The sequence below is a fragment of the Bactrocera neohumeralis genome, chromosome 3 (assembly GCF_024586455.1).
Source record: "Bactrocera neohumeralis isolate Rockhampton chromosome 3, APGP_CSIRO_Bneo_wtdbg2-racon-allhic-juicebox.fasta_v2, whole genome shotgun sequence".
NCBI lineage: Eukaryota > Metazoa > Arthropoda > Insecta > Diptera > Tephritidae > Bactrocera > Bactrocera neohumeralis.
The window spans coordinates 543,032-564,389 of NC_065920.1; the positions used below are offsets into that span (position 1 = coordinate 543,032).

General features: G+C 35.9%; 3 protein-coding genes and 1 long non-coding RNA gene across 8 annotated transcripts in view; 2 read left to right on the plus strand and 2 right to left on the minus strand.

The window, feature by feature from the left end:
• The window catches only part of LOC126753643 (putative mediator of RNA polymerase II transcription subunit 26), a 71,550-nt gene extending 55,355 nt beyond the window's left edge, over nt 1-16,195 (minus strand). The window contains exons 1-2 of one of the 4 annotated variants that reach the window (XM_050465297.1): nt 15,937-16,195; nt 12,640-14,462 (exon numbers count right to left, since the gene is read on the minus strand). In XM_050465297.1, coding sequence (XP_050321254.1) covers nt 12,640-13,878 — 1,239 coding nt within the window. In that variant the 5' untranslated portion in view covers nt 13,879-14,462; nt 15,937-16,195. Of the gene's footprint in view, nt 1-12,639 lie in introns of all 4 variants that reach the window. The other 3 variants (XM_050465295.1, XM_050465294.1, XM_050465293.1) reach the window with 3 other exon arrangements.
• A 795-nt stretch (nt 16,196-16,990) lies between these two features.
• LOC126752391 (ATP-dependent DNA helicase PIF1) lies at nt 16,991-19,397 on the plus strand. Its single transcript, XM_050463137.1, has 3 exons — nt 16,991-17,880; nt 17,944-18,104; nt 18,163-19,397. Exons 1-3 carry the CDS (start codon nt 17,082-17,084, stop codon nt 19,195-19,197), a joined length of 1,995 nt encoding a protein of 664 aa, XP_050319094.1. The 5' UTR covers nt 16,991-17,081; the 3' UTR covers nt 19,198-19,397.
• A 299-nt stretch (nt 19,398-19,696) lies between these two features.
• On the minus strand, nt 19,697-20,722 carry LOC126752392 (NADH dehydrogenase [ubiquinone] 1 beta subcomplex subunit 10). Of its 2 annotated transcripts, none has more exons than XM_050463139.1 (4): nt 20,630-20,722; nt 20,465-20,552; nt 19,980-20,255; nt 19,697-19,908 (listed from the first exon to the last, which is right to left on the minus strand). In XM_050463139.1, the coding sequence occupies exons 2-4, from the start codon at nt 20,544-20,546 to the stop codon at nt 19,763-19,765; spliced, it is 504 nt and encodes a 167-aa protein (XP_050319096.1). In that variant the 5' UTR covers nt 20,547-20,552; nt 20,630-20,722; the 3' UTR covers nt 19,697-19,762. The 2 variants fall into 2 exon arrangements, with proteins under 2 accessions (XP_050319096.1, XP_050319095.1); XM_050463138.1 differs by having other exon boundaries at nt 20,611-20,713.
• A 98-nt stretch (nt 20,723-20,820) lies between these two features.
• LOC126752393 (uncharacterized) overlaps nt 20,821-21,358 on the plus strand; it is a 2,020-nt gene continuing 1,482 nt past the window's right edge. Inside the window, exon 1 of the long non-coding RNA XR_007665992.1 lies at nt 20,821-21,153. This is a non-coding gene — a long non-coding RNA (uncharacterized LOC126752393). The remainder of the gene's footprint in view (nt 21,154-21,358) is intronic.

A 21,358-nucleotide genomic window follows, 5' to 3' on the forward strand; every position in this document is an offset into this window, starting at 1 on the left:
CACTGCAGGGCATGTCCCAACGAAGGAGTCTTTAACCTTTCAAGGATTTTCAAGCTCACACCTCACTCGTACACGCTTATTTCCAAACACACACAAATATATAGTCGCATGTCGAAACGGATGCGCTATACAATATGTTGAATGTATGTACATATATGTGTTCACTTCAGCAGATCGTAAAACCTACATGAGCTTAAACAGTGAGTCGGTTGAGTGGCAAAGTGAGTGTATAGTCCAAGTACGAAGTTAACTAGTAAAAATGTGCAGAAGAAATGTCCTAATAATTCCGACCGTTGGTCCACAACTGGAAATCGTATATTGGGCGTGAAAAAATTAACTTACAAGTACAGGAATGGTATGTAAAGTAAAAGTCATAATTTACCAGCTGTATATACATACATATGTATATTTGTATATGTATGTTCCACTCTCCTCGTCTACTTGTACTCTGTAGGCGGACTAATGATAACTCGGAAAAAAATCATGAAATTTCGATAAGTTATTAACTCATGTCTGTGATGAGATTTGTTGAGATGTATTTATTATTTCATGACTTAGCATTTGCAAAACCCGAGATGAAAGTTAAAACTCAAAAATTCTGTTGTCTAATTTGCGCTAGGAAAATCCGACTACCGCCCTAAAAATATCACAGTTTTATATAGAACTACTGGCCAATTAGGGGAGAATAGGCAACGTTAAAAGAAGAACTCTTACGCTTTCCAAAAGCGAAGGAAAGAAGCTCAAAGGTTTTCGAATTAAAAATGTATATCAAAGAATATTGCTTAAAGTACGTATTCCTTCGAATGATTAGAAAGGGATTGCACGACTAAAATAAAAGGCCCCTTGTTTGCTTGCACTAAACACCGCTTCATGCAAGTCGAACATTTTCTTATAGATATTTACATATGTATGTTTTTGTAGCTACGAATGTGCCGTCATATTTTTATGCAGTAAATATTCAAAAGCTCACGTGTTCGCAGTTTGTAGTATCGCTTAAGGGTGAGATAAGGCATCGCTGATGAATTAAGATAAAAGAAAGAGAAGCTACGCACTTTCGTCAATATTTGCATCAGGCGTAATTATAATATGACCATGCTATTCAAAGGGGTGCGCCGACACTCACATGCATACATGCAAACAAACAAAAATGTACACATGAAATCCTTAAACAACTTCTCGCACAATTACAGAAAAAAGATGACGGCTCCTTACAAAATGGGGTGGAATTATTTATACCTTTTGACTCTGAGATGAATGCGATTAAAAGAAAATGAATAAAATATTGTTAAAACAAGTAAGCTAAAGTAATACTTGGGGAAACTGTTAAGCCTGAAATGCTGTAATAGTCCTATTAGCATCTAAACTTTACCAATTAAAAGATAGTTGACCTGCCAGTCGCACAGGCAAATGTCGACGGTGTAAAAATTAAAAAGAATGAATGGAACATGTCTTAAGACAAAGTTAAAGAGAACTCTTAGGGCATTTAGTTAACAATTAAATATCTACATATATTCACAAACATCTACAATATTGGCAGTTCCCTTCGATGCGAATTCAGTTTACAATTATTCTGTTGTATTCGCGTATTGAAAATCGCCGCCAACTATTGTCATAGGCCTTTGAAGTGGGCGGAGACAAAAAATATGAATTTATTGAAAGTATCAAAGATATGAAAGGAAACATTCTTACATACAAACAGGGGATTGTGGCGAAATATATAAAAAGAATCAAGTTAAAATTTTATGCGCCAAATTAGAACGAGACAACACGTTCAACAGCAATGGTAGCAACGAAAAAGAAAACAAAAGCGAGCCATGCAAATGAAACAAACAAATTAAGAGACACATGTGAATGAGAATGCTCGATCAGGCCAAATATGTTTTTCCACGAATACTTAATCTCCCTCAGAAATATATTAGATACTTTGTAACGGTAATATTTTCAGAAAATTAAGCAAATTCACTAAGAAGTGTACACTTGAGTGATGATTTTCAAATTGCCAGTACTCTAAACCAAGTTCGGACAATGAATGAGGGAATGTTTGCAAATTATAGAAAGGCTGAGCACTTTCGTCAATAGAACAAAAGTGCGCGATATGTTAATGCATGTACTTATGTACATACATGTTCTCGTACACATACATACATATATACTATATATGCAACAAACATACATAATACGACTGGTATGGGCACTCAAAATATAGTGGGTATAAATAAAACTAAAATAAAATAAAAAAATAAATAATATTAAAAATATGTGTGTATATTATGTTGAGTGTAGTACATTTTCCATTTACATTTTATATATATACATACATACTATATACATATGTACATATGTCCTGATTCAATTAGTTAAGAAACAAATGATAAATGCATACGTTTGCACACTTGCTTATGTACTCGCATAAACACTGTCGAATTTAATATTGCCTGATCGTATTCATTACCCGATTACATTAAAAGCAAAGTTGTTTGTCTTTTTCGGGATGATGACGAGTATTTGTCGAGCATGTGTTCCACTTTCCTCCAACCAATCGAGCGACTTAAGAACAACAAATTGCATCTCAAAATTCCCAATAGCAACATAGAGCCTTATCACACGAAGCAACTTTTGTTGCGGCAACTCTTGGTTTATAGGCGACGAGGAGAGGGGAATCGCGCCGAGTTTCCAGTGTTCAGCAACTCGCTTTGTGTTCTTATTCGTAGCAGTTCGCTGCGACGTTTTTCGGCATTCGTGTTCTTTCTTTCGTAGTACATAGTTGCATTTGCGTATATTTTTTTGAAATTAATATTTTGAATATATTTAAAGAATTTAATTTCATCTTTTGGTAAGTAATTTGCAAATATGTATACAAATATACATAATATAATATAAATATTTTAAAAAATGGAGTATGACGAATAAATCGAATTAATTAACGATATTGTGAAATGTATGGAGGAAGCCATACAAATTGATTCAGACGATAGTAAAAAGGGTGATACATCTTTGTTTTAATAAATAAAATGTATTTCTTAATTGACAGAGCTGATTAATATATGTGCCCCAAATACCTATAAGGAAAAAGAAGCGACAATGGGTTAAAGTAAAGAGTAGACAATGGGTTAAAGTAAAGTGAAAGAGAATGAGAAAAAAACTCGAGCAGAGTTGCAACACAAGTTGCTCGTGTGAAGGTCGACAGCAAATTCGCCAGAATTAGCAACAAAGTTGCTTCATGTAATCGCAAACATAGAGTGCCGACCACAGCAACCTCACAATAACAATAGTAAATTGAAAACAAAAGCGTCGCTAGCATTGGGTTGACGTTTGTTTGATGGAATGCAGTTGCGCATATACAGACCAAGCTAAACGCCAACACGCCAACACACTACCTAGCAAACATTTAAACTCATATGAACGTAAGCGCAAAATCTTTAATATTCAAACGGCACAACTACATTTGATTTGAAATTATTGCACTGTTGATATTGCTATTAGCCTTACCAATTGCTGACTGCAGTCGCACACAATTTTCGCAACCACTACCAGCCACTGCAACCTCGCTCGCTGCCTTTTTATTTATGGCATAATTCTAACGCGCACTGAAGCGCAAAAACAACAAACGAAGCTGGAGCAGCCCGCCTCGGCCTCCCTCGTCACTCTACCAAAACTGACAACTAGTGGCTCAGTAGCTTTGGAATTTATATGAACACCAGTAGCACTTGTAATATTAGACGCACCAGCAGCCGCCGCCTGCATGGAACACTGCACTGTATGCATCAATGTATGCATCACCATCATCATTAGCTAAATAATAATCACTCAGGGGCTGTTATAAGGAAACTATCGTGGGCAAAGATGAAGTACAGCTACACCCGCCGGTCAGCGCGCGACCGCTCCTTTCACTGATCACTGCATTTTACTGATTATCATGTTTCGTCTTTTTACTGCAAAAGCTGCATTCCGAAGTTCCAGCACGCTAGCATGCCAGCATGTCTGCGTGCGAAAGTCATACAGTCCCTCTACATACACACGTACATATGTATGTATGAATTGTATACATACATATATACATACGTATGTATGTATGTATATGGATCACTGTTACTTTTATCTATCAGTCTCGACTAAATAACGATTTTGTTGTTGTTGCAATACTATTTGCTATTACCAATGATTAGGCGCATTGTTGTTGCCACTTGCTATACGGTAAGAATGCGAAATGTCAAGTTTCAGCTTACAACAGCAGTTGCTGTCGCAGCCAGTCCACCAAGTGGCAATATTAATTGACTTTACTATATTGTTATTATAATTCAAATATCAGTTGATACTATGCTGCTACATTCGATACCTTATACAAACAGACGATCGTTTCGCAGCGCAGTTGAGAAAGTGTTAGTTTATATGGAGACTTTTCTTACGTTTTGATCTGACAACCTTAATACTTAACGTCCAAATGGTTCCTTGTCCGAACTCGTGGAACGATGCATGTAAGAATATACATACATATGCTGGGCAGGTATAGCAAGTCGTTTGACCCGATCGGAATAGATTCTAAAATGTTTTTTACAAGAAACGGCCGGACGGTATTAGATAACTAAGTCCCCCAGATTTTATTTTTAAACTATTAAAGCAGTCCAATCTAAAGCAGTGAGAGGGCATTGTTTTGATGTATTCACAGGCATAACCCTCTTAATATCTAACATTTTTTTATTATAAAAATAATATGAATGTATAATTGTAGGAATATCCTGTACTAAAAATTAATCATACGCAATGGTATCCATTTGGTCCTTTTTTAACACATAGAAAATATCCGAGTAGATATAATCGACCCCCGCTAACGCAGTGTGCGCCCTGAGAATAAAGCTGTCATCGTCGCTGCAACAATTAGTCCAACTAAGACACTGCTAAAGTCAACAATAACAACGACGACAGCAGAGTTGCATTCACCAGCGTTATTTGTGCTGTTTGTTCACTGCCCTTTATGCCAATTCACTGGCGTGTGAGCCCATATGCGTTAGTGGTCGGGTGTGATGGGCAAATTCTTCCTGGAAATAATGCAACAGGAAGGCAACAGATGTACACATACGAGAACAATTGTATGACTACATACCAACAACATATGTATGTACGTAGCATGAGCTTATCGCCATTGCACTACTACTACACCATCAATAGAGATTAGATTGTATAATTTTTGCGATTTCTCTTTTTGCCATTTGCTCTTCACAAATGAATACTAACCTAATACAAGTATGTTTCATTTTCTTATTCGCAACTTCTCCTGATTTTCTTCTCATCCGTAAAGGACCTTTGTGCAGTTGCACCGGCCAGCCAAGTTACTGGATTAATGAAGATGTACTTTTTGGTTTGTGAATAACATTCCCAAAACGTTTAATTTGACACTAAATACATATATGGATATATCGTTTCCGTTTTTTTTTTCATTTTGTTTAGTATAAGCTAAATTCCCTTCCTAAAGTATTTTAAAAATTGAAAATATTCAAAACAATTTTTAGGGCCTTAGTTCTGTTGGTTTCTGTTTGTTTGCTCGAATTTTCATTTTATGATTACTTTTTATGTTTAATCTAAAAATTAATTTAAGAGCAAATCGATCGAGCAACGATATAATATGAAGAACCCAAATATAAGTAAACAAGTTTTCACAATCGCAGGTTCACCCTAATGATTTAGTGACTTGAACGTGAATCAAAACTCTACCGTTTCTATATATAGTTCTTAAAACCTCTTAAAATTCCTTTATTTATAAATATATGAACATTTGTAAATAACAGCATAAATAAAGATGCATGCAGATCAAATATAAATAACTAAGTAAAAGACTAAATTAAATTTCAAGCAATTGCCGCCATTTTGTCACCTAAGCGAATATCGCAGTTATTTCGTACTTCCGTACTTCACGAATATGAAATGCAAGTATTTTTTTTTGTACTTTTCGTACAAATATTCAGCACATCAATGAATTTCGCACGTATGTATGTATGTATGTAAGCGTGTGTATGTACATATGTGTTTTCGCATATGGATAATGACGTTTGCTTTGTTGTCATTTGTGTTGTTATTTACACTTATTCCACTTTATTGTTTCCTCGCTGCTGTTATTCGATGATCATTCGTTCAATTGTGATTTCTAGTGCGCGGCGCTTTAATTACTGTCGGCGACAGTGACACCGACAGCGACAACGACACCAACCGGCGCGGGCTGGCTGGTTTTAGCAACTTTGCACTTTTGCATCAATTAGTTGCATTTGGCGTCAGGCGCAGACAAATAAAAAGCTAACTTGCCCCCTTTCATACATACATACCTTTATGCTAATGTATCTACTTATGCATAAATACAAATACACATCAAAGCAGATATGTATATACATACATGTTTACATACATATGTGTGTATACATACTTCTATAAACTTATTAATAAATTTTGCTATAATTTCTTTAAGTCGGATGTTTCCCCGAACAAAGTCATTTCACCAACTATGTATGTATATACATACATATGTATGTATGTCAATAGTGAAAACTGTCAGTTGTGTTCACATACATATTATCGGCAAGTTGTTCATGTCATTCCTTTGTTATCTTTACATATGCATGTATAGTATGTACTTATGTCCATATATAGATTGTGTGCAATTTGTTGGCAGTGTGGCTAACACTTCAGCGTTAATTCGGCGTCAATTATTCGTACATTGATTTTGTGTTTAGGAAACCCCAAATGAGGGTCAAGTTAACTTCATACATATGTATGCACTATATGCACAGTACATACACATGTACGTAGAGGTCTTTTTAGATGGCAAAGTAAACCGTGAACAAAGTTTTAATATGAATTTGTACATTTATATTATTAGTATACAAGCATCACGTAGCGGTAAGGTAGAAGATGAGATGAAATAGGTTAAAGTTCTTGTCAAGGATACAAAACTAATTCAGTACAATATTTACTAGCCCATTTTAATTACAGTACTTCTAGATGCGTATACGCTTATAACAGGAATAAAAGAAATTCAAAAACAACAAAGCCTTTTGTTCTTCTACATTTCTTCTTTCAAAATAAGTCATAATAGTTATTAATGTGTGCTACACTACATAAATGTACTATTTTAGGTGTCAATTACTGTGTCCTAACTTTTTACTGCTTAAGTATTCGGCATTCATCTGTATTCTGGCTACCATTTTGTCATCCACATTGCTAGTCTACTTTGGCACTACTTCTATCTTATCTATGGGTGTTTATTATTAAACTGTTGTTAATATGTACATGAATCGCACTCACACATATGCATGTGCAAAGTAAAAAGTATACCCCTCAGATAAGCATCAAAGCCAAAAAATATACCTCTCTGGTGTATAGTATATCTGGAATCTTTGGACTAAACAGTTGTTTAATAGTTATCTATTAATTTTAAACGAAAGCCAATGAGCTTCTTAATTAACTATATTTGAGCTTTATATAATATATCTAGTTAATTTGACTGTAAGATACATACATACATATGTGAAGCATAAAAATGTACATACATATATGATTTTGCAATTCGACATTTTGCACAAAAATGACATTTAGATTAGTTATAATTCAGCGCCAGTTAAAGACCCTTTACGATCCATAAATATTTTTCGATAATAAGTTCAATTCAAAACGCTTTTGTTTTTCAGATATAACAAATCTACATGGGTGGTCTACGTGCGCCTTTATACTATTTTTATTGTTTTTATTTCTTATCAGTTTTGGCGTCGAAGTAATTTTTTTGCACTTCAGTGTGTGTGGTCACCCAACATATACTCGATCTTCACACGCTAATCATGCAAAATTGCTTAAATGTGTACATAAGTATGTGTATGCACTCACATACCGTATATGAATACACGTATGTATGTATGTACACATATGGTCAAAATAATAAGTACATTCCTTTAGGTTGCACTCATGATTGAGTTTTGAATGCTTGGTGAAGTACACGAATGCAACTATGGGTTGATTTTATTAAATTCGATATTGTAGTATTTTTTATAGTGAAAATAAAATGCTGAACCCCCCCTTTCTAGTGGGCGTGGCAATTGATTGTTGATGTTCGTGTTTCTAAGTGGTCAAGATAATAAGTACATTGGTAATTATTTTAAGGTTTGCAGCCAATCGGACGATTTATTTTAATCGTTTGCCCTTTCGGTTGTATAGCTCCATTCTTAAAATGCATTAAAAACTAACAAATTGTATAGATGGGTAGAAAAAAGCATTGCGAAGGAAACGGAAAACCTCAGAAAAGAGGGCCAAAGTCTTAGAAATATCGCTAAAACATTAGGCCATTCATTGTATTTCGTGCAGAATGCCCTAAGGATAAAAAAGAATGTTGAAACTTGCGGTCGACCAAAAAAGACATCAACTACAACGGACAACCGTATCGTCACTCTTGGTAAAAAGGACCCATTGATATTTTCAAGGATAATATCAGCCGATATTGGTAGCATAATATCTTCCCGAATGGCCCGTCGAAGGCTACATCGAGCTAATTTACCTGGCAGCATAGTCAGAAGAATACCATAATTGCAAAAAAAATTTAAGATAAGATTACATTTCGCGAAAACTCATGCAAATTGGTCCGGCCCAAGTGATGAGAAAAAGTGGCCGCAATATTTTGTAGAGCGACGAAACAAAAATTAATTTAAATATTGGTTTCAGGACAGTAGTGTGAGTTCTCTTATCAATCTCCCGACTTGAATCCAATTGAAAACCTTTGCGGGGAGCTAAAGTAACGAATTGGGAAGCAATCGTTCCAAAATAAAGAGCAGTTAGGGAATTTTGTTGAAAAAACCTGGTATGAGTTTCCAATTGATACTTGCTACAAACTTACCTCCAGTATGCCAAAACGAATCTCAAAAGGAATTGAAACTAATGCCGGATATACTAGATACTGATGAAAGAAGTAAATAAAAATCAAATAGGAAATAGAAAACTTAAACTAATACATTTTTTCATTCACAGATACCTGATGTACTTATTATTTTGTCCAGCCATTTTTTTAGTCTTTTTATTATTTGTTAATTTAAGTGCCTATTTCAACTATTATTACAAATATCTTTATTTTAGTTATTTAAGCCATATATGTATGTATGTATGTAATAAATGAAATATGATATTATTTCTTTTGAATAAAAGAGAATTTATTAGTGATTGAATGTTACACGGGCGTGTGTACTTATTATTTTGACCATGTGTGTACATGAATATTTTTTGCAATATTCGTGAATTCCTCGCCATAACAATATTAGTCGGGTAGAGTTTATTGTTTTAGTAAATATTCGTTGTTCGATTTCTGTTTCAACACGTATGGCTATTTTATTAGCCTCTTAATGGTTAGTACCTGAGCAGCATGCGAATAACATCACAACAATATCACGGGTGAAATCAATAAAAATATGTATGTAAGGCACATCTATGTTCAACCACAACCGAAAACTATCGGAAAGTAACCTCACCATCATCGAGTTCGACACAAGCACCAACATTCTGAAGTTCTCTAATCATTTTGATACCAGTAGACTTCATAAAACATAAAATTTTGCATTGCATTAGTTTTGTTAATACACCCAACTCTTTTTTTTACACGGTAGATACGTTCATCAGAAATCCGTGTAAAAAAGAGGCGCATCCTTTAGTAAAATGGGGGATACGTTCCATTGAAATAAAGAACTATATTTACTTCGAAAAACCGTGTAAAAAATGTTGAAAACTATAAAATTTCAGATATGCATCCAAATTGTATGTTCATATAATTCATACAGGTGAAAAATTGGTAGATTAAGCAAAAAACAAAAGAAATCTGTTAATCCAGAATTAAGAACAGAAAAATTAGAATAGAAATAAGGAAAAAATATTTACATAGCTACATAATTATTCGTCGCTACTTGATAACAAGCGCACGAACTGGACTAAAGTCGGTATCATCGCTGGAGATATCCATTTCCGCAATGTAAATATCATGCGAACAAAATGTGTAGGTAAGAGTTATCGAATAAGGGGATTTCCCAAACGTTCATTTAAATATAACATTCTCTTTCGAAATTGGCCTTCTGACTTGGCCTTCTGTGATCACTCCAACACCATATTTTTACGATAATATTCATAAAAACTCAATGAAATCGAAACATGGTTCAAACTTCTTGAGCATGGAGAATAAGTACCTTCTTAACGGCTGTATAAAATATTAGTTTCAATAAAAAAAACGTTCCAACCAGACACAACAATTATCTCAAATGACTGAAAGGGTCAATAATGGAGTAAGTTTAACTGGAAGGATGCGGATTCTTAGGCGAAACTTGACGAAACATACACAAGCAGACGTTAAGCTACAACTCAAGCATACAACCAAATTTGTTGGCATACTTTTTCAGCACATATCCATATACATATGTAGACTTACTTCTCAATGTGAGTACCAAGTATCAACATGAAACCACACCTGTTCAATCGTTCGGCGTGTCTCTGGCACTTGTAGTCATGAAGACCCGTTGCTGCTTGCAGATTGAACATTAAAAAAGAACAAAACGTAAACTTCGACTGCACCGAAGCTATAATACCCTTCACAGATGCACTTCATTTACTAACTGTATAACTAGTAGTCCGATCTGAACAATAAGTTCGGATATGGTAGCCTGTACAGGGTATAATGCAGTAAACTGCAGCACGAGCTCAATAAAAGCAAACACAAATGCACATACAGACATATGTATGTACATTAACAAGAGGAGTGACTTTGCACCATTAACATCAACAGAGCAAGCAGCTGCGGTGAATTAAGAACAAATCATGTTGAAGTCCACCTGCATTGGGAGTTTGTTTTCTGCTGCCAACCATTTATCCCTGGCACTTGCAGATGTAGTTACATTGATTTGTTTGTCAAAACCTAATGAAATTACGAGAATTTAAAATAACCTCATTTTAAAACGAATTTCAGTAGTTTGTAACAACTACATAATTTATATAACATTTTGTATTCCCGACAATTTAGAATTCCCTCTTGATTAATATTTCACTTTTCAACTGAACGAACTTATCAGGGAAGCACAGAGCCATGTACCCTAATTTATCGGGGAAACACCAATTGGTAGCCAATTAGTCCTATCATATTGGAAATGGTTAAAACAATAATTGGATGAGATCAATCGATCTGTGTAATATCTTCAACCTGATGAATATTACTGAATTCATTAAACTGGAAGTGTCTGTAATTAGAACACAACAAAAAAATTTCAGTTATTTTTATACAAAACTCGCTTCGGTCTAGGTAGCTCTCAAATAAGACTGGTTTGCGTTGCAAAAACCAAAATACTCTCAGACTTTTTGTAGTAATGTAAATATGGATTCGAATTCAAATAAAAAATCCAGAGCATGCAAAGTATTCTCACAAAACAAAAGCACTAAACTTGTCGGTCCGATACGAACGCTAACACAGCGAATGCACAACCTGTACAAAAGTAATCGCTTCAACGAAATACGCGAATTGCCGTACAGTGCAATGGACCGAACGACCGACTGATTGCCATACTGACGGTTAAAGTGTGGCAATAAAACCCAGTGGAAGTCACTGTCAGCGCTTGAAAAAGAATTACGGCCGTTAAGACAAAAAAATCGCAAAAATAAACAACAATTGAGTTTAAGTTTGAAAACGTGTCTCCGTTGGCCGACAGTCTGGTAGTCGCCGTCAATGGTGTTTCGCACGTTTTGCGCGTCTCTTTTGGTCTCCAATGGCTCAAGCTCGGTGAGCCTAAATCTAGTGTCTACTGTACATGCATTTATGAGTATGTGGGGTTTGCTAGTTTCATCGGCAGTCTCCCCGACCTACACATATTTATGTTTGCGAGAAATTTTGTTTGCATGTATTTACTTGTGAGTGTATGTACTCAGCATGTTCAAAGACGCTCGACCATACGTCGGTATTTCAAGTTTATCTTCACAACTTTTTTTGTTGTCGAGATTACCCGTCGGTTGCTGTTTTTCTACTATTTTTTTTATTTATTCATACACTATTGGTGTAGGTACGAGTACTTAATTGTTTTTTCTCCATTTGCGAAATTTTTTATTTTGACCGTTTGCGCTTGTGCACGCACACATGATTTTCACACAAACAACAACAATAATCATGCAGAACTCGGAACAAAGTGAACCGACACCATCTCGCCTGAAAACCGGTTAATAATATTTGTGCTTATATTACAAATACACATACATACATACGTATGTATATATGTTTTCATATACATATGTGAGTAAGTTCATTCGCAGACTTGTGTGTACTATAGTATGAGTCGATTAACTAAAGCTAAAGTTTTGCTTGCTGGTAAGCATTCAACATGGGTAAGTGGTTCATTCGGTTGATATCTGAGGCTTTAGAGGCATTCTTATGCCATTTATTTATCCAGACTGAGTCTAGAACAATGCTCACAACTAACAAGTTCTATTCAATTCGTTTCCCACCTTTATTTGTGGCTACTGTCCTCATCTAATACCGTAATTTTATCAAAACTACAGTTTTAAACAATTTGCGAGTTATTCAATGTATACAATTACAAATAAATGCAGATTTAAATTTATCACATTGGATCTATTGTAAATTTCGCTAGTTACCTTTCGTTTCATGTAGAGTATTTCATTTTGTGCCTTTACAGCTTCCTTGATTTCGACCTCCTTCAGCTCATCCAAAATCTTCTGATACTTTTCTCGATTTTCGACATCTAAAGCCACATGTAAATAGTCATGCCAATTGCGTGAATCGAAACCCCAATGACATGTTCGATTTTCGACTTCCCGATGAACATGGCCCACAAACTTCTGTGGCGAAAACCATCCCTTGCATTCCAGACACATGATGCAAGTTGGCTTTGTGTATGAGTAAAGTTCGGGTGTGCAGATACCATCACATTTCCCGAAACAGCGGTGATATACTTTGAAGGAAATGGCACCTTTCGGGATGTCGTCATCGCTAATGTAATTATTTCGGTCTACCCGATGTAAAAGTGCTGCGCACAAACGCTCTGCATCAGTGCGTGTTATCAAACCGGACGCTTTCACATCCGTAGGCAAAATTTTTGCTGCTTTGAATTCCAACAGTTGATCAGGTGAACATTGAGAACAATAGATGCCCAATTCATCAAATATGCGATTTATTTGATCAAGGGTAAAATCGGCTAGTACATTGTTTAGAAACTGAGGCAGACATAAACGCATTTCTCCGCCTAGCGAGAAACAGCCAATAGTTTTTCCTTCCAATCGCGTTTCGTATAATACACCGGAGCCCGAGTCTGGTGCGGTAAAGATGGGTTGCGACAACTCCGGTGGTGGGGGTGGTATAATTTTAACTGTGGTAACAGGAGGCTGAGAAGGAACTGTTTGGGATTGAGGTTGCGTTGTTTGTGACGACATTGACAACGGAAGTGGCAATGATTGCGATGGCAATATTTCACCCAGCTCATGTGGTTCGGGTGAGCTGAGAACTTCTTTTTTAATCAGCGGTGCGACCGGTGGCAAGGCGGAACCCGCATTTGGTGAATTCAAGCAAGATTGTGATGATACTATTTGCGGGCAGTTAGACGATATTTTGTGGACACTACTGGAGGAACTGTTGGATGGCAAATTCCCAAGCGACAGGTGCCCAGAACAAAGATTACGAACGCCTCCAGTATTTAGGTCTGTGTGGTTGCCACCGCTGCCACTCACGCCAGTCAAAGTGGCATCCAGCGGGCAATTGGGGCCGGTCTGGCAGCCAGCAACTGGTAACGCATGACCAGGTCCCTGTAAACTTTTTGGTGCACTTGTCTGATACTTTTTGAGCACTGTGTGAATATTGGGCGTAACGTACTCAGTCATTTTTTTTATTATCCGTTTTTGAACACTTCCTTCTTACGAAGGTAGTGCTGAAGCGGCAGTCTCAGAGACTAATAAAAATTTGAGTAACTTCAAGTCACACACCAACAGAACAGTCCAATTTACCGACTTTAACTTGTTTACAGATGTTCACATTCAAAAATTTCGACTTTAATCGCACTCTTCTCCACTTGAACAATTTTAATTGATTTTTTTACACTTTGGCACATCATGCAGTGGCACAAGTGTAATATTTTATTATATTTCCTTTATTTTATTAATTATGTGCCTTTTAATACTATTTTGTTATATTTTGAAAATTTGTATACACCAAATTTTCTTATATTACTTCTATTTTTTCACTGCTTTAATTATTTTCGCATACAATTCCGACGGCATTTTTGTAGTCAGTCATTTTCATTCGTAAATGCGACATACAGCACCAAGACCGTTTCGCTACCACTGACACTCTCTTCCACCCCCAGCTTTTCTGTGCTTTTGCAACTTTCGTTTTAATTTGCTTGTTTGCGCACTTTACAAACAGCCCGGTTTTTGGCAGCGACGAAATTTCAAAGCAGCGCTGACAACTAAATAAAAACAAATAATTAAAAAACTGTGCCTATTTTTAAACTCACAGGCACAGCAAAAATTAGAAATATTTCTTTAATCCTCATGTCTTTATTTTGATTTGGTATTTTATTTTACTCCTTTTATTTATTTATATTATTATTTGCTTCTTTGAGCGACCTTTTCACATAATATACAAATTTTGTATTTATCACTGGGATGCTTTACTATTCAAAACACTAACTTTTAGAAATTTCTGAAAACATTATATGACATCTTCACCTGCACTGCAAATTCGCAAACACTGCACATTTCACTTATTGGTGCGACGTATCTCCACAAATAGTTATATTCATATGCGAATACATCCATCCATATGAACATATATGCATGTGTGAGTAAAAATTTATGCGTTTGTACGGTTGAGTGTATTTAGAAAATATGCGCATGCAGAAAAATACGCTGAACAAACGACCTCGCGACTGACCGTTCGACTGATGACCAAATTGTGGCGCTCTGAGGCTGAAATGTCAAAAATCCAACTGGATTCTGCTACTTCTGCTGCTCTCCTTTTCTTTTCTTTCTATTCTTTATTTCACTCGTTCCGAACACTCTTTTGCCAGTTTCGTACTACCGAGAGAGCGCGATAATGTATACCGATACGAATTATTTGAGTAGCCCCAAAGAGCGGAGCAGTGGCTGCGATGCTGTGCGGCTAAATGCCTAATAAGTTGGTCTGATTGGGGCTGATTGGGAACGGAATCGGCAACAGTGGTCGCGTTGCTAGCTTGCGCGTGTTTTACTCTCTCAGTCGAATTTTCGTTGCGTTCGGTTCTTTTTTGCTTTGTCTCCTGATTGTTGTTCTTGCACTTTATTTATTTGCTGCTTTTCTGATTAGAAAATACAAGAAAAGTATATACAATATATGTACACAATTATATTGGAGACGCAGAGGCAGACATATGTCTCGTCTGTTTGTCGACACTAGTCGAAAATACTGACATTCAGCGAAAGGGAGGGGCGGCACTAGATGGGGAGAAAGCACAAACAAATTAGGGGACCAAGTCGCAATTTTAAACACCCTGTCTGTTTTTCTCATCTACAACTGGCTGGTTGATATTCCAAAACCTTTTTTTTTAATAATGTATGCATACGCATACATATGTATATATGTATTGCATTTGTTTTTATTTATTTTTATTTGCTGTCGCAGTTGTGTTTGTTTTCGCCGATGTATGCATGTATGTAAGTACGTCTGGCACTTAAGTGTGTAAAATATTGCCAAAGATTTCATTTGCTCACTCTAAACACACATCCGTATATGTATATTACAAATATTTTTCGCAAAATTTTACTTATCACATTTTTTATATGTACATTTTTTAATCTACTTTAGCATAAGTATGTAATGTAAACTTCAACATGTTCTGTGCGTAGGGTTTTAGTATTCGCAGCACTTCACATTTCGCCGATACCATGTTACGTATTTATCACCATTTTTATATTTTGCGATTTCCAAATCAATCAATGCCCTCGATGACTTTCGACTTTACATTTTTAATTATATCCGTTTTATACATAATTATGTGTATAATAAGCACTTAAAAACCTTTATTTTAATTCACTTGGCAAGTTTCTTTACACGATTCTTGCCTTTCACGTCAATGAAATATTCGTTTATCTTTAAAATGTTTTGCGAAATACGCGACGCACACTACCTTCTTCAACGAAATAAACAGAACAACAATACGGCGTTATCTGCGACTCTATGACAGCAAAGTTAGCGGCGACACCATTCGGATAGACCACGACAATCAGACTTCGTATCTCCCAGATACATTGGGCGCCGCCATCATGCACTACCGACCATTGTTGGCAACAGAGAAACTGACAGAAAGTAGAGAACATACATATTCACGTTCTCTAACATTAGTTCGTTGAGTGCGAGTATGAAAGTATTCATTAAAATATAACCAAAAAATATAAAATATGTAAAGCATGGTATGACCAGAAAAGGTATATACATATATGTATATATAACCATGAATCAATTATAGAAGCTAGTGTCGATACGGAGCGTGCTTCCTCTTACGAAAGAAGTGTTTGTATCCAAAATGTCAAAATCAGTTGCTGTTTGATTTTTTCACTAATTGTTTGTTTACATTTCGATGATTATGTATTATTTACAATCTTTCTGTTCAGTTATCGCCAAAAAACGTATTTTTTGAAGCATATAAACAAAACAGCTGATTTTGACATTATGAATCCAACTGAAACAACTGGATAATGGAGATAGCAAATATGTTTCAGGTATTTAATTTTTAATCAAAATTTTTCATTTATTATGTATTTTTTTTCATGCAAATAAAGAACTATTTCAACTATATAATGCTCTCGTAAGCAGAAAAAGTGATATGAAATGATGGCTATATTGGATTCCCATTATCAAATGAAATCTATTAATTTAAAAGATACAAATATTTTTGCCTGCTGGCAACATAAGAGAATAATTGTGAATGTTCAGCTAGAAGAAGAAGTTAAACAACAAGGTCAGCAATTTTGGCGGGTTTTAACATTTCATTTTAGGAAACATCGTCTAAAAAGTTTTCCATCCGTCCAAAATCTTAAGTTTAATAAAAATGGATCTAAATGATGCAGTCCTAACTTGTGCCGTCAATATCTTATGGACTAATGCAGTCGGTGTGACAGGAAAAAAAATGGTTTTTAAGATAGCTACATTACGTTTAATACGAAATGATGTAAGGGAACTTTTCATTGAAGTCGCCGGTGAAAAAGCTAAACCAATAAAATTCAAGCTGAAAGATGTGATGGTACATAAGAAATTTATGTCGGAAGGTAAAGCGACAATTAATTTCAAAATTGAGAACTGTTCAATGTATTTGTCAAATGCACCACCTGGCACCTTAATGTATTTTCTCCGCACGATATTTATAAAATTAAATGGTGCAGTTCATAAAGATGAGGCTACTACTCAAAAACAGTTAAGAGCTCATATGTTGTCAGGAAAGCCTAGTAATTTTGAAGAGGTCTCTCCCATAACAACAACAGAGATGATTATGGCTAGGAAAAAGGCTGGTTTATTAGGACGTAGCTCTGCGACAACGCCATCACCACTGGCTACTAAAAAACGACGATTTGATGATATTAAGATGGGTGATGGAAAGGTGACTTCTAATGCACCAGCAGCGAAAAGGCTTTATCAAGATAAAAGTACACCTTCGCTGGGAATGGAAGACAATGTGAAACTTTGTGAAGAACAATTGGAAGTTTTACGTGCATGCACTTCAGGCAAGAACGTGTTTTTCACAGGCTCTGCAGGTACAGGGAAAAGTTTCCTGTTACGAAAAATTATTTCAGCTTTACCACCAGACGGTACTATGGCGACTGCGTCTACAGGTGTTGCTGCTTGTCTGATTGGTGAGCGAAAACAAAAGCTATATGCCACATTGTTTATTCTTAATTGTTTTTATTTAAATTCAGGTGGCACAACCTTGCATGCTTTTGCCGGTATTGGCGGTGGTGACTATGGACTAACACGTTGCATTGAATTAGCCTCGCGAGCTGCAAGTGCTCAGATTTGGAGGAAATGTAAAAGACTCATTATAGATGAAATATCTATGGTGGATGGACAGTATTTTGAGGTTTGAAAGCAAATTTTTATTATATATATTAAACTCAGAATATTTGTCAACATTTTAGAAAATAGAAGCAGTTGCAAGACATGTGCGTAAAAATGACAAGCCTTTTGGCGGAATACAACTGATATTATGCGGAGATTTCTTACAACTACCGCCTGTGGTAAAAAATGAAAACAATTCGAATCCAACGCAACGTTTTTGCTTCCAATCAAACGCCTGGGAGAAATGCATACAGTGTGTCTTTGAGTTGAAAGAAGTACACAGACAATCCGATCCAGAATTTGTAAATATATTAAATCACATACGAATCGGGCATGTTAACGAAGAAATTACAAAACGTCTACGAGCTACATCTAAACAAAAGATTGAAGGTGGTGGTATTCTAGCAACTCAACTTTGTTCACACACAAACGACGCGCAATCTATAAATGAAACAAAGCTTGAAAGTTTAGAGGGCGAAAACATTTTATTTCGGTCTGAGGACTCTGATGCGAATATGGTGAAACAATTGGACTCACAATTGCAGGCAACTTCACAGCTATATTTAAAAATTAATGCTCAGGTAATGCTATTAAAAAATATTAATATATCTGCTGGTCTGGTAAATGGAGCCCGTGGTGTTGTGGTGCGCTTTGAAAAAGGACTACCAGTAGTACGATTTAAAAATAATCGTGAATACGTTTGTAGTCATGAGAAATGGATTATAAAATCAGCATCGGGTGGTACAATAACACGTAGACAAGTGCCTTTGAAATTAGCATGGGCATTTTCAATCCACAAAAGCCAAGGACTGACATTGGATTGCGTTGAGATGTCTCTGTCGAAGGTATTTGAAGCTGGGCAGGCATATGTTGCTTTATCACGCGCGAAATCATTGGACTCCTTACGAATATTAGATTTCGATCCAAAACAAGTTTGGGCCAATGCACAGGTCCTTCAGTATTACAAGCTATTTCGTAGACGCCTACATGACAGTACAATGATACCACTAGGTGCAAAGAACATAAAACGTGAAAAAAATAATGATCCAAAATCGAGTGCTTTATCCAAATTGAAGAAGAGCCTAATGGATAAACCATTAGTATCTATTAGCTAACAATTACGCAGCTGCTTGTTTAGTTATTAAGTAAAACGTTGTATATAAAATTATTTTAGCCTTCCGATAACTCAACTGACATTTTTGAAACTGTATTATGATTATTTAGTTTAAACTTGACTAGCGTATTTCATACAATTTTACTTAGATACAAGTTGTAGGAAAAATAAAGTGGCCCAACACTTCAAACACTACCTTAATACTCAAAGGACTACTGAATCTACAATATTTTTTAATCTTACAATAACTGATTTATATTTTCTTTATTAATATACATATTTTTTACTAGAAAATGATAGTTTTAGTTAAATATGTAATATTCGAAAATACTTCCTATCATATCGTGTTATGTCAAATGCTTTATATCATGTACAATACTTTTATTAAAGGACATTATATAATATTACACCACATTATAGCGATTACTGTGCCTACATGGCAGCAAGAAAAGTATACATTACGCTATGTATTGAGTGCATGGAGACAAAACGCAAATGAGTCTTGTTCTTAAAAGTATCATAATTTTGCTTTAATTTCAATGCATAATTTTCGTTTGGAATCTATTTTACTCTTCTTCCGCAACAAAACTAGATGGTACTTCCTCTGTTTTCATTCCACTGCCGACTTGTCCATGGCGACGCTCCCAGATCAAACGATGTTTCTGCTTCATGTATGCACTTTTAGCATTAGCATAGCCACCTAAATCCCCATCTATTATTTCAAAAAATTCAATTAGAAAATTAGTATATTTTCATGTTCATGAATAAGCTTTTAATACTTACATTTAATAAACCAATTTTCAGCAGCCTTTTCATATTGTTCTAAAATAGGCTTGCATTTTTTAATATGGTCGGGCGCTTCATACATTGTACAATCCTCGAAACGTTGGCGTAAAATTGATACGATTTCATTTTCAACCATTCGATCCCGGCGAAATTGTTGATCGGCTTCAAAACGGCAAGCAGCATCGTCAGTGTAACACTGATCGATTGTAGGAACACGTTGAAAACGTTGATGATACCACGCTTGTTTCTTCTGATTAGGCTCAACAATAGATTCTGTAAAATGCAATAATACTCTATGTTTGATGAAACGTAAACAAACAATTGGGTGCTCATCTTGTATGTAATTGAGGTTATGTTATTATGTAATGAAGCAATCAAAACCAAAATTAGGATTTAAAAAAATCATAGCTATACAATTATGGATGTAGGTTTTACACTTTATATTCCTCATATTATTTACAATACCTCACTAGAATGCCTACCTCTGAACCATGTTACGGGCCCATCGATAATATTGCTCACTGACTGGGCAAAACTTGCCATTGGGCTCCTTGGTTCCGGCATCGTTTACTAAAAATGCCAAAAGAAGAATAAAATGCATCTTATTTAGGTATTCTAAAATATTTACATTAAAAGACGATCCTTACTAAGCGGTAAAAGAAAATAATAATTTTCACAATGCCCACAAACCGTGATTCTGATTTTGATTATGCTTCGAAGAGCAAGTTGTCAAAATCCAGCTGATAATAAGGTTTTTTCTGGTTCGTGTCTTCTCTTTACATTCTTCGTTTTTTATTTTTGAATAGCCCTTACGTAGTATCTCCACAGGCAATAATTATTATTCGTCAGTTATATTGCCGAATAAAACTATCTACAAGATGTCTCCAATTTAAGCCACCGTGCTTGGGCAGTGTGAGGCTGATGCTCACGCCGCGAAGTGAAGTGATTTGAAAGTCACAAGGTGACTTCGCGGTAGCTGGCTCTATATAAGACACGCAGGCAAAGTGCCTGGCCAGTGCGAGAATGATGCTCACGCCGCGAAGGGAAGTGATTTGAAAGTCACAAGGTGGCTTCACGGTAGCTGGCTCTATATAAGACACGCAGGCAAAGTGCCTGGCCAGTGCGAGAATGATGCTCACGCCGCCAAGTGAAGTGATTTGAAAATCACAAAGTGACTTCGCGGTAGCTGGCTCTATATAAGACACGCAGGCAAAGTGCCTGGCCAGTGCGAGAATGATGCTCACGCCGCGAAGTGAAGTGATTTGAAAGTCACAAGGTGACTTCACGGTAGCTGGCTCTATATAAAACATACAGGCAAAGTGCCTGGCCAGTGCGAGAATGATGCTCACGCCGCGAAGGAAGTGATTTGAAAGTCA

What these genes read in the sequence shown, in the direction of transcription:
- LOC126752391 (XM_050463137.1), top strand. Translation starts at nt 17,082, where the DNA reads ATGGATCTAAATGATGCAGTCCTAACTTGTGCCGTCAATATCTTATGG. An exon ending in TGTTGCTGCTTGTCTGATTG is followed by an intron (nt 17,881 to 17,943) that starts GTGAGCGAAAAC and finishes ATTTAAATTCAG; the next exon opens with GTGGCACAACCTTGCATGCT. An exon ending in TGGATGGACAGTATTTTGAG is followed by an intron (nt 18,105 to 18,162) that starts GTTTGAAAGCAA and finishes TCAACATTTTAG; the next exon opens with AAAATAGAAGCAGTTGCAAG.
- LOC126752392 (XM_050463139.1), bottom strand. Translation starts at nt 20,546, where the DNA reads ATGCCGGAACCAAGGAGCCCAATGGCAAGTTTTGCCCAGTCAGTGAGC. An exon ending in GCCCGTAACATGGTTCAGAG is followed by an intron (nt 20,256 to 20,464) that starts GTAGGCATTCTA and finishes TGCATTTTACAG; the next exon opens with AATCTATTGTTGAGCCTAAT. An exon ending in TGAAAATTGGTTTATTAAAT is followed by an intron (nt 19,909 to 19,979) that starts GTAAGTATTAAA and finishes TTGAAATAATAG; the next exon opens with ATGGGGATTTAGGTGGCTAT.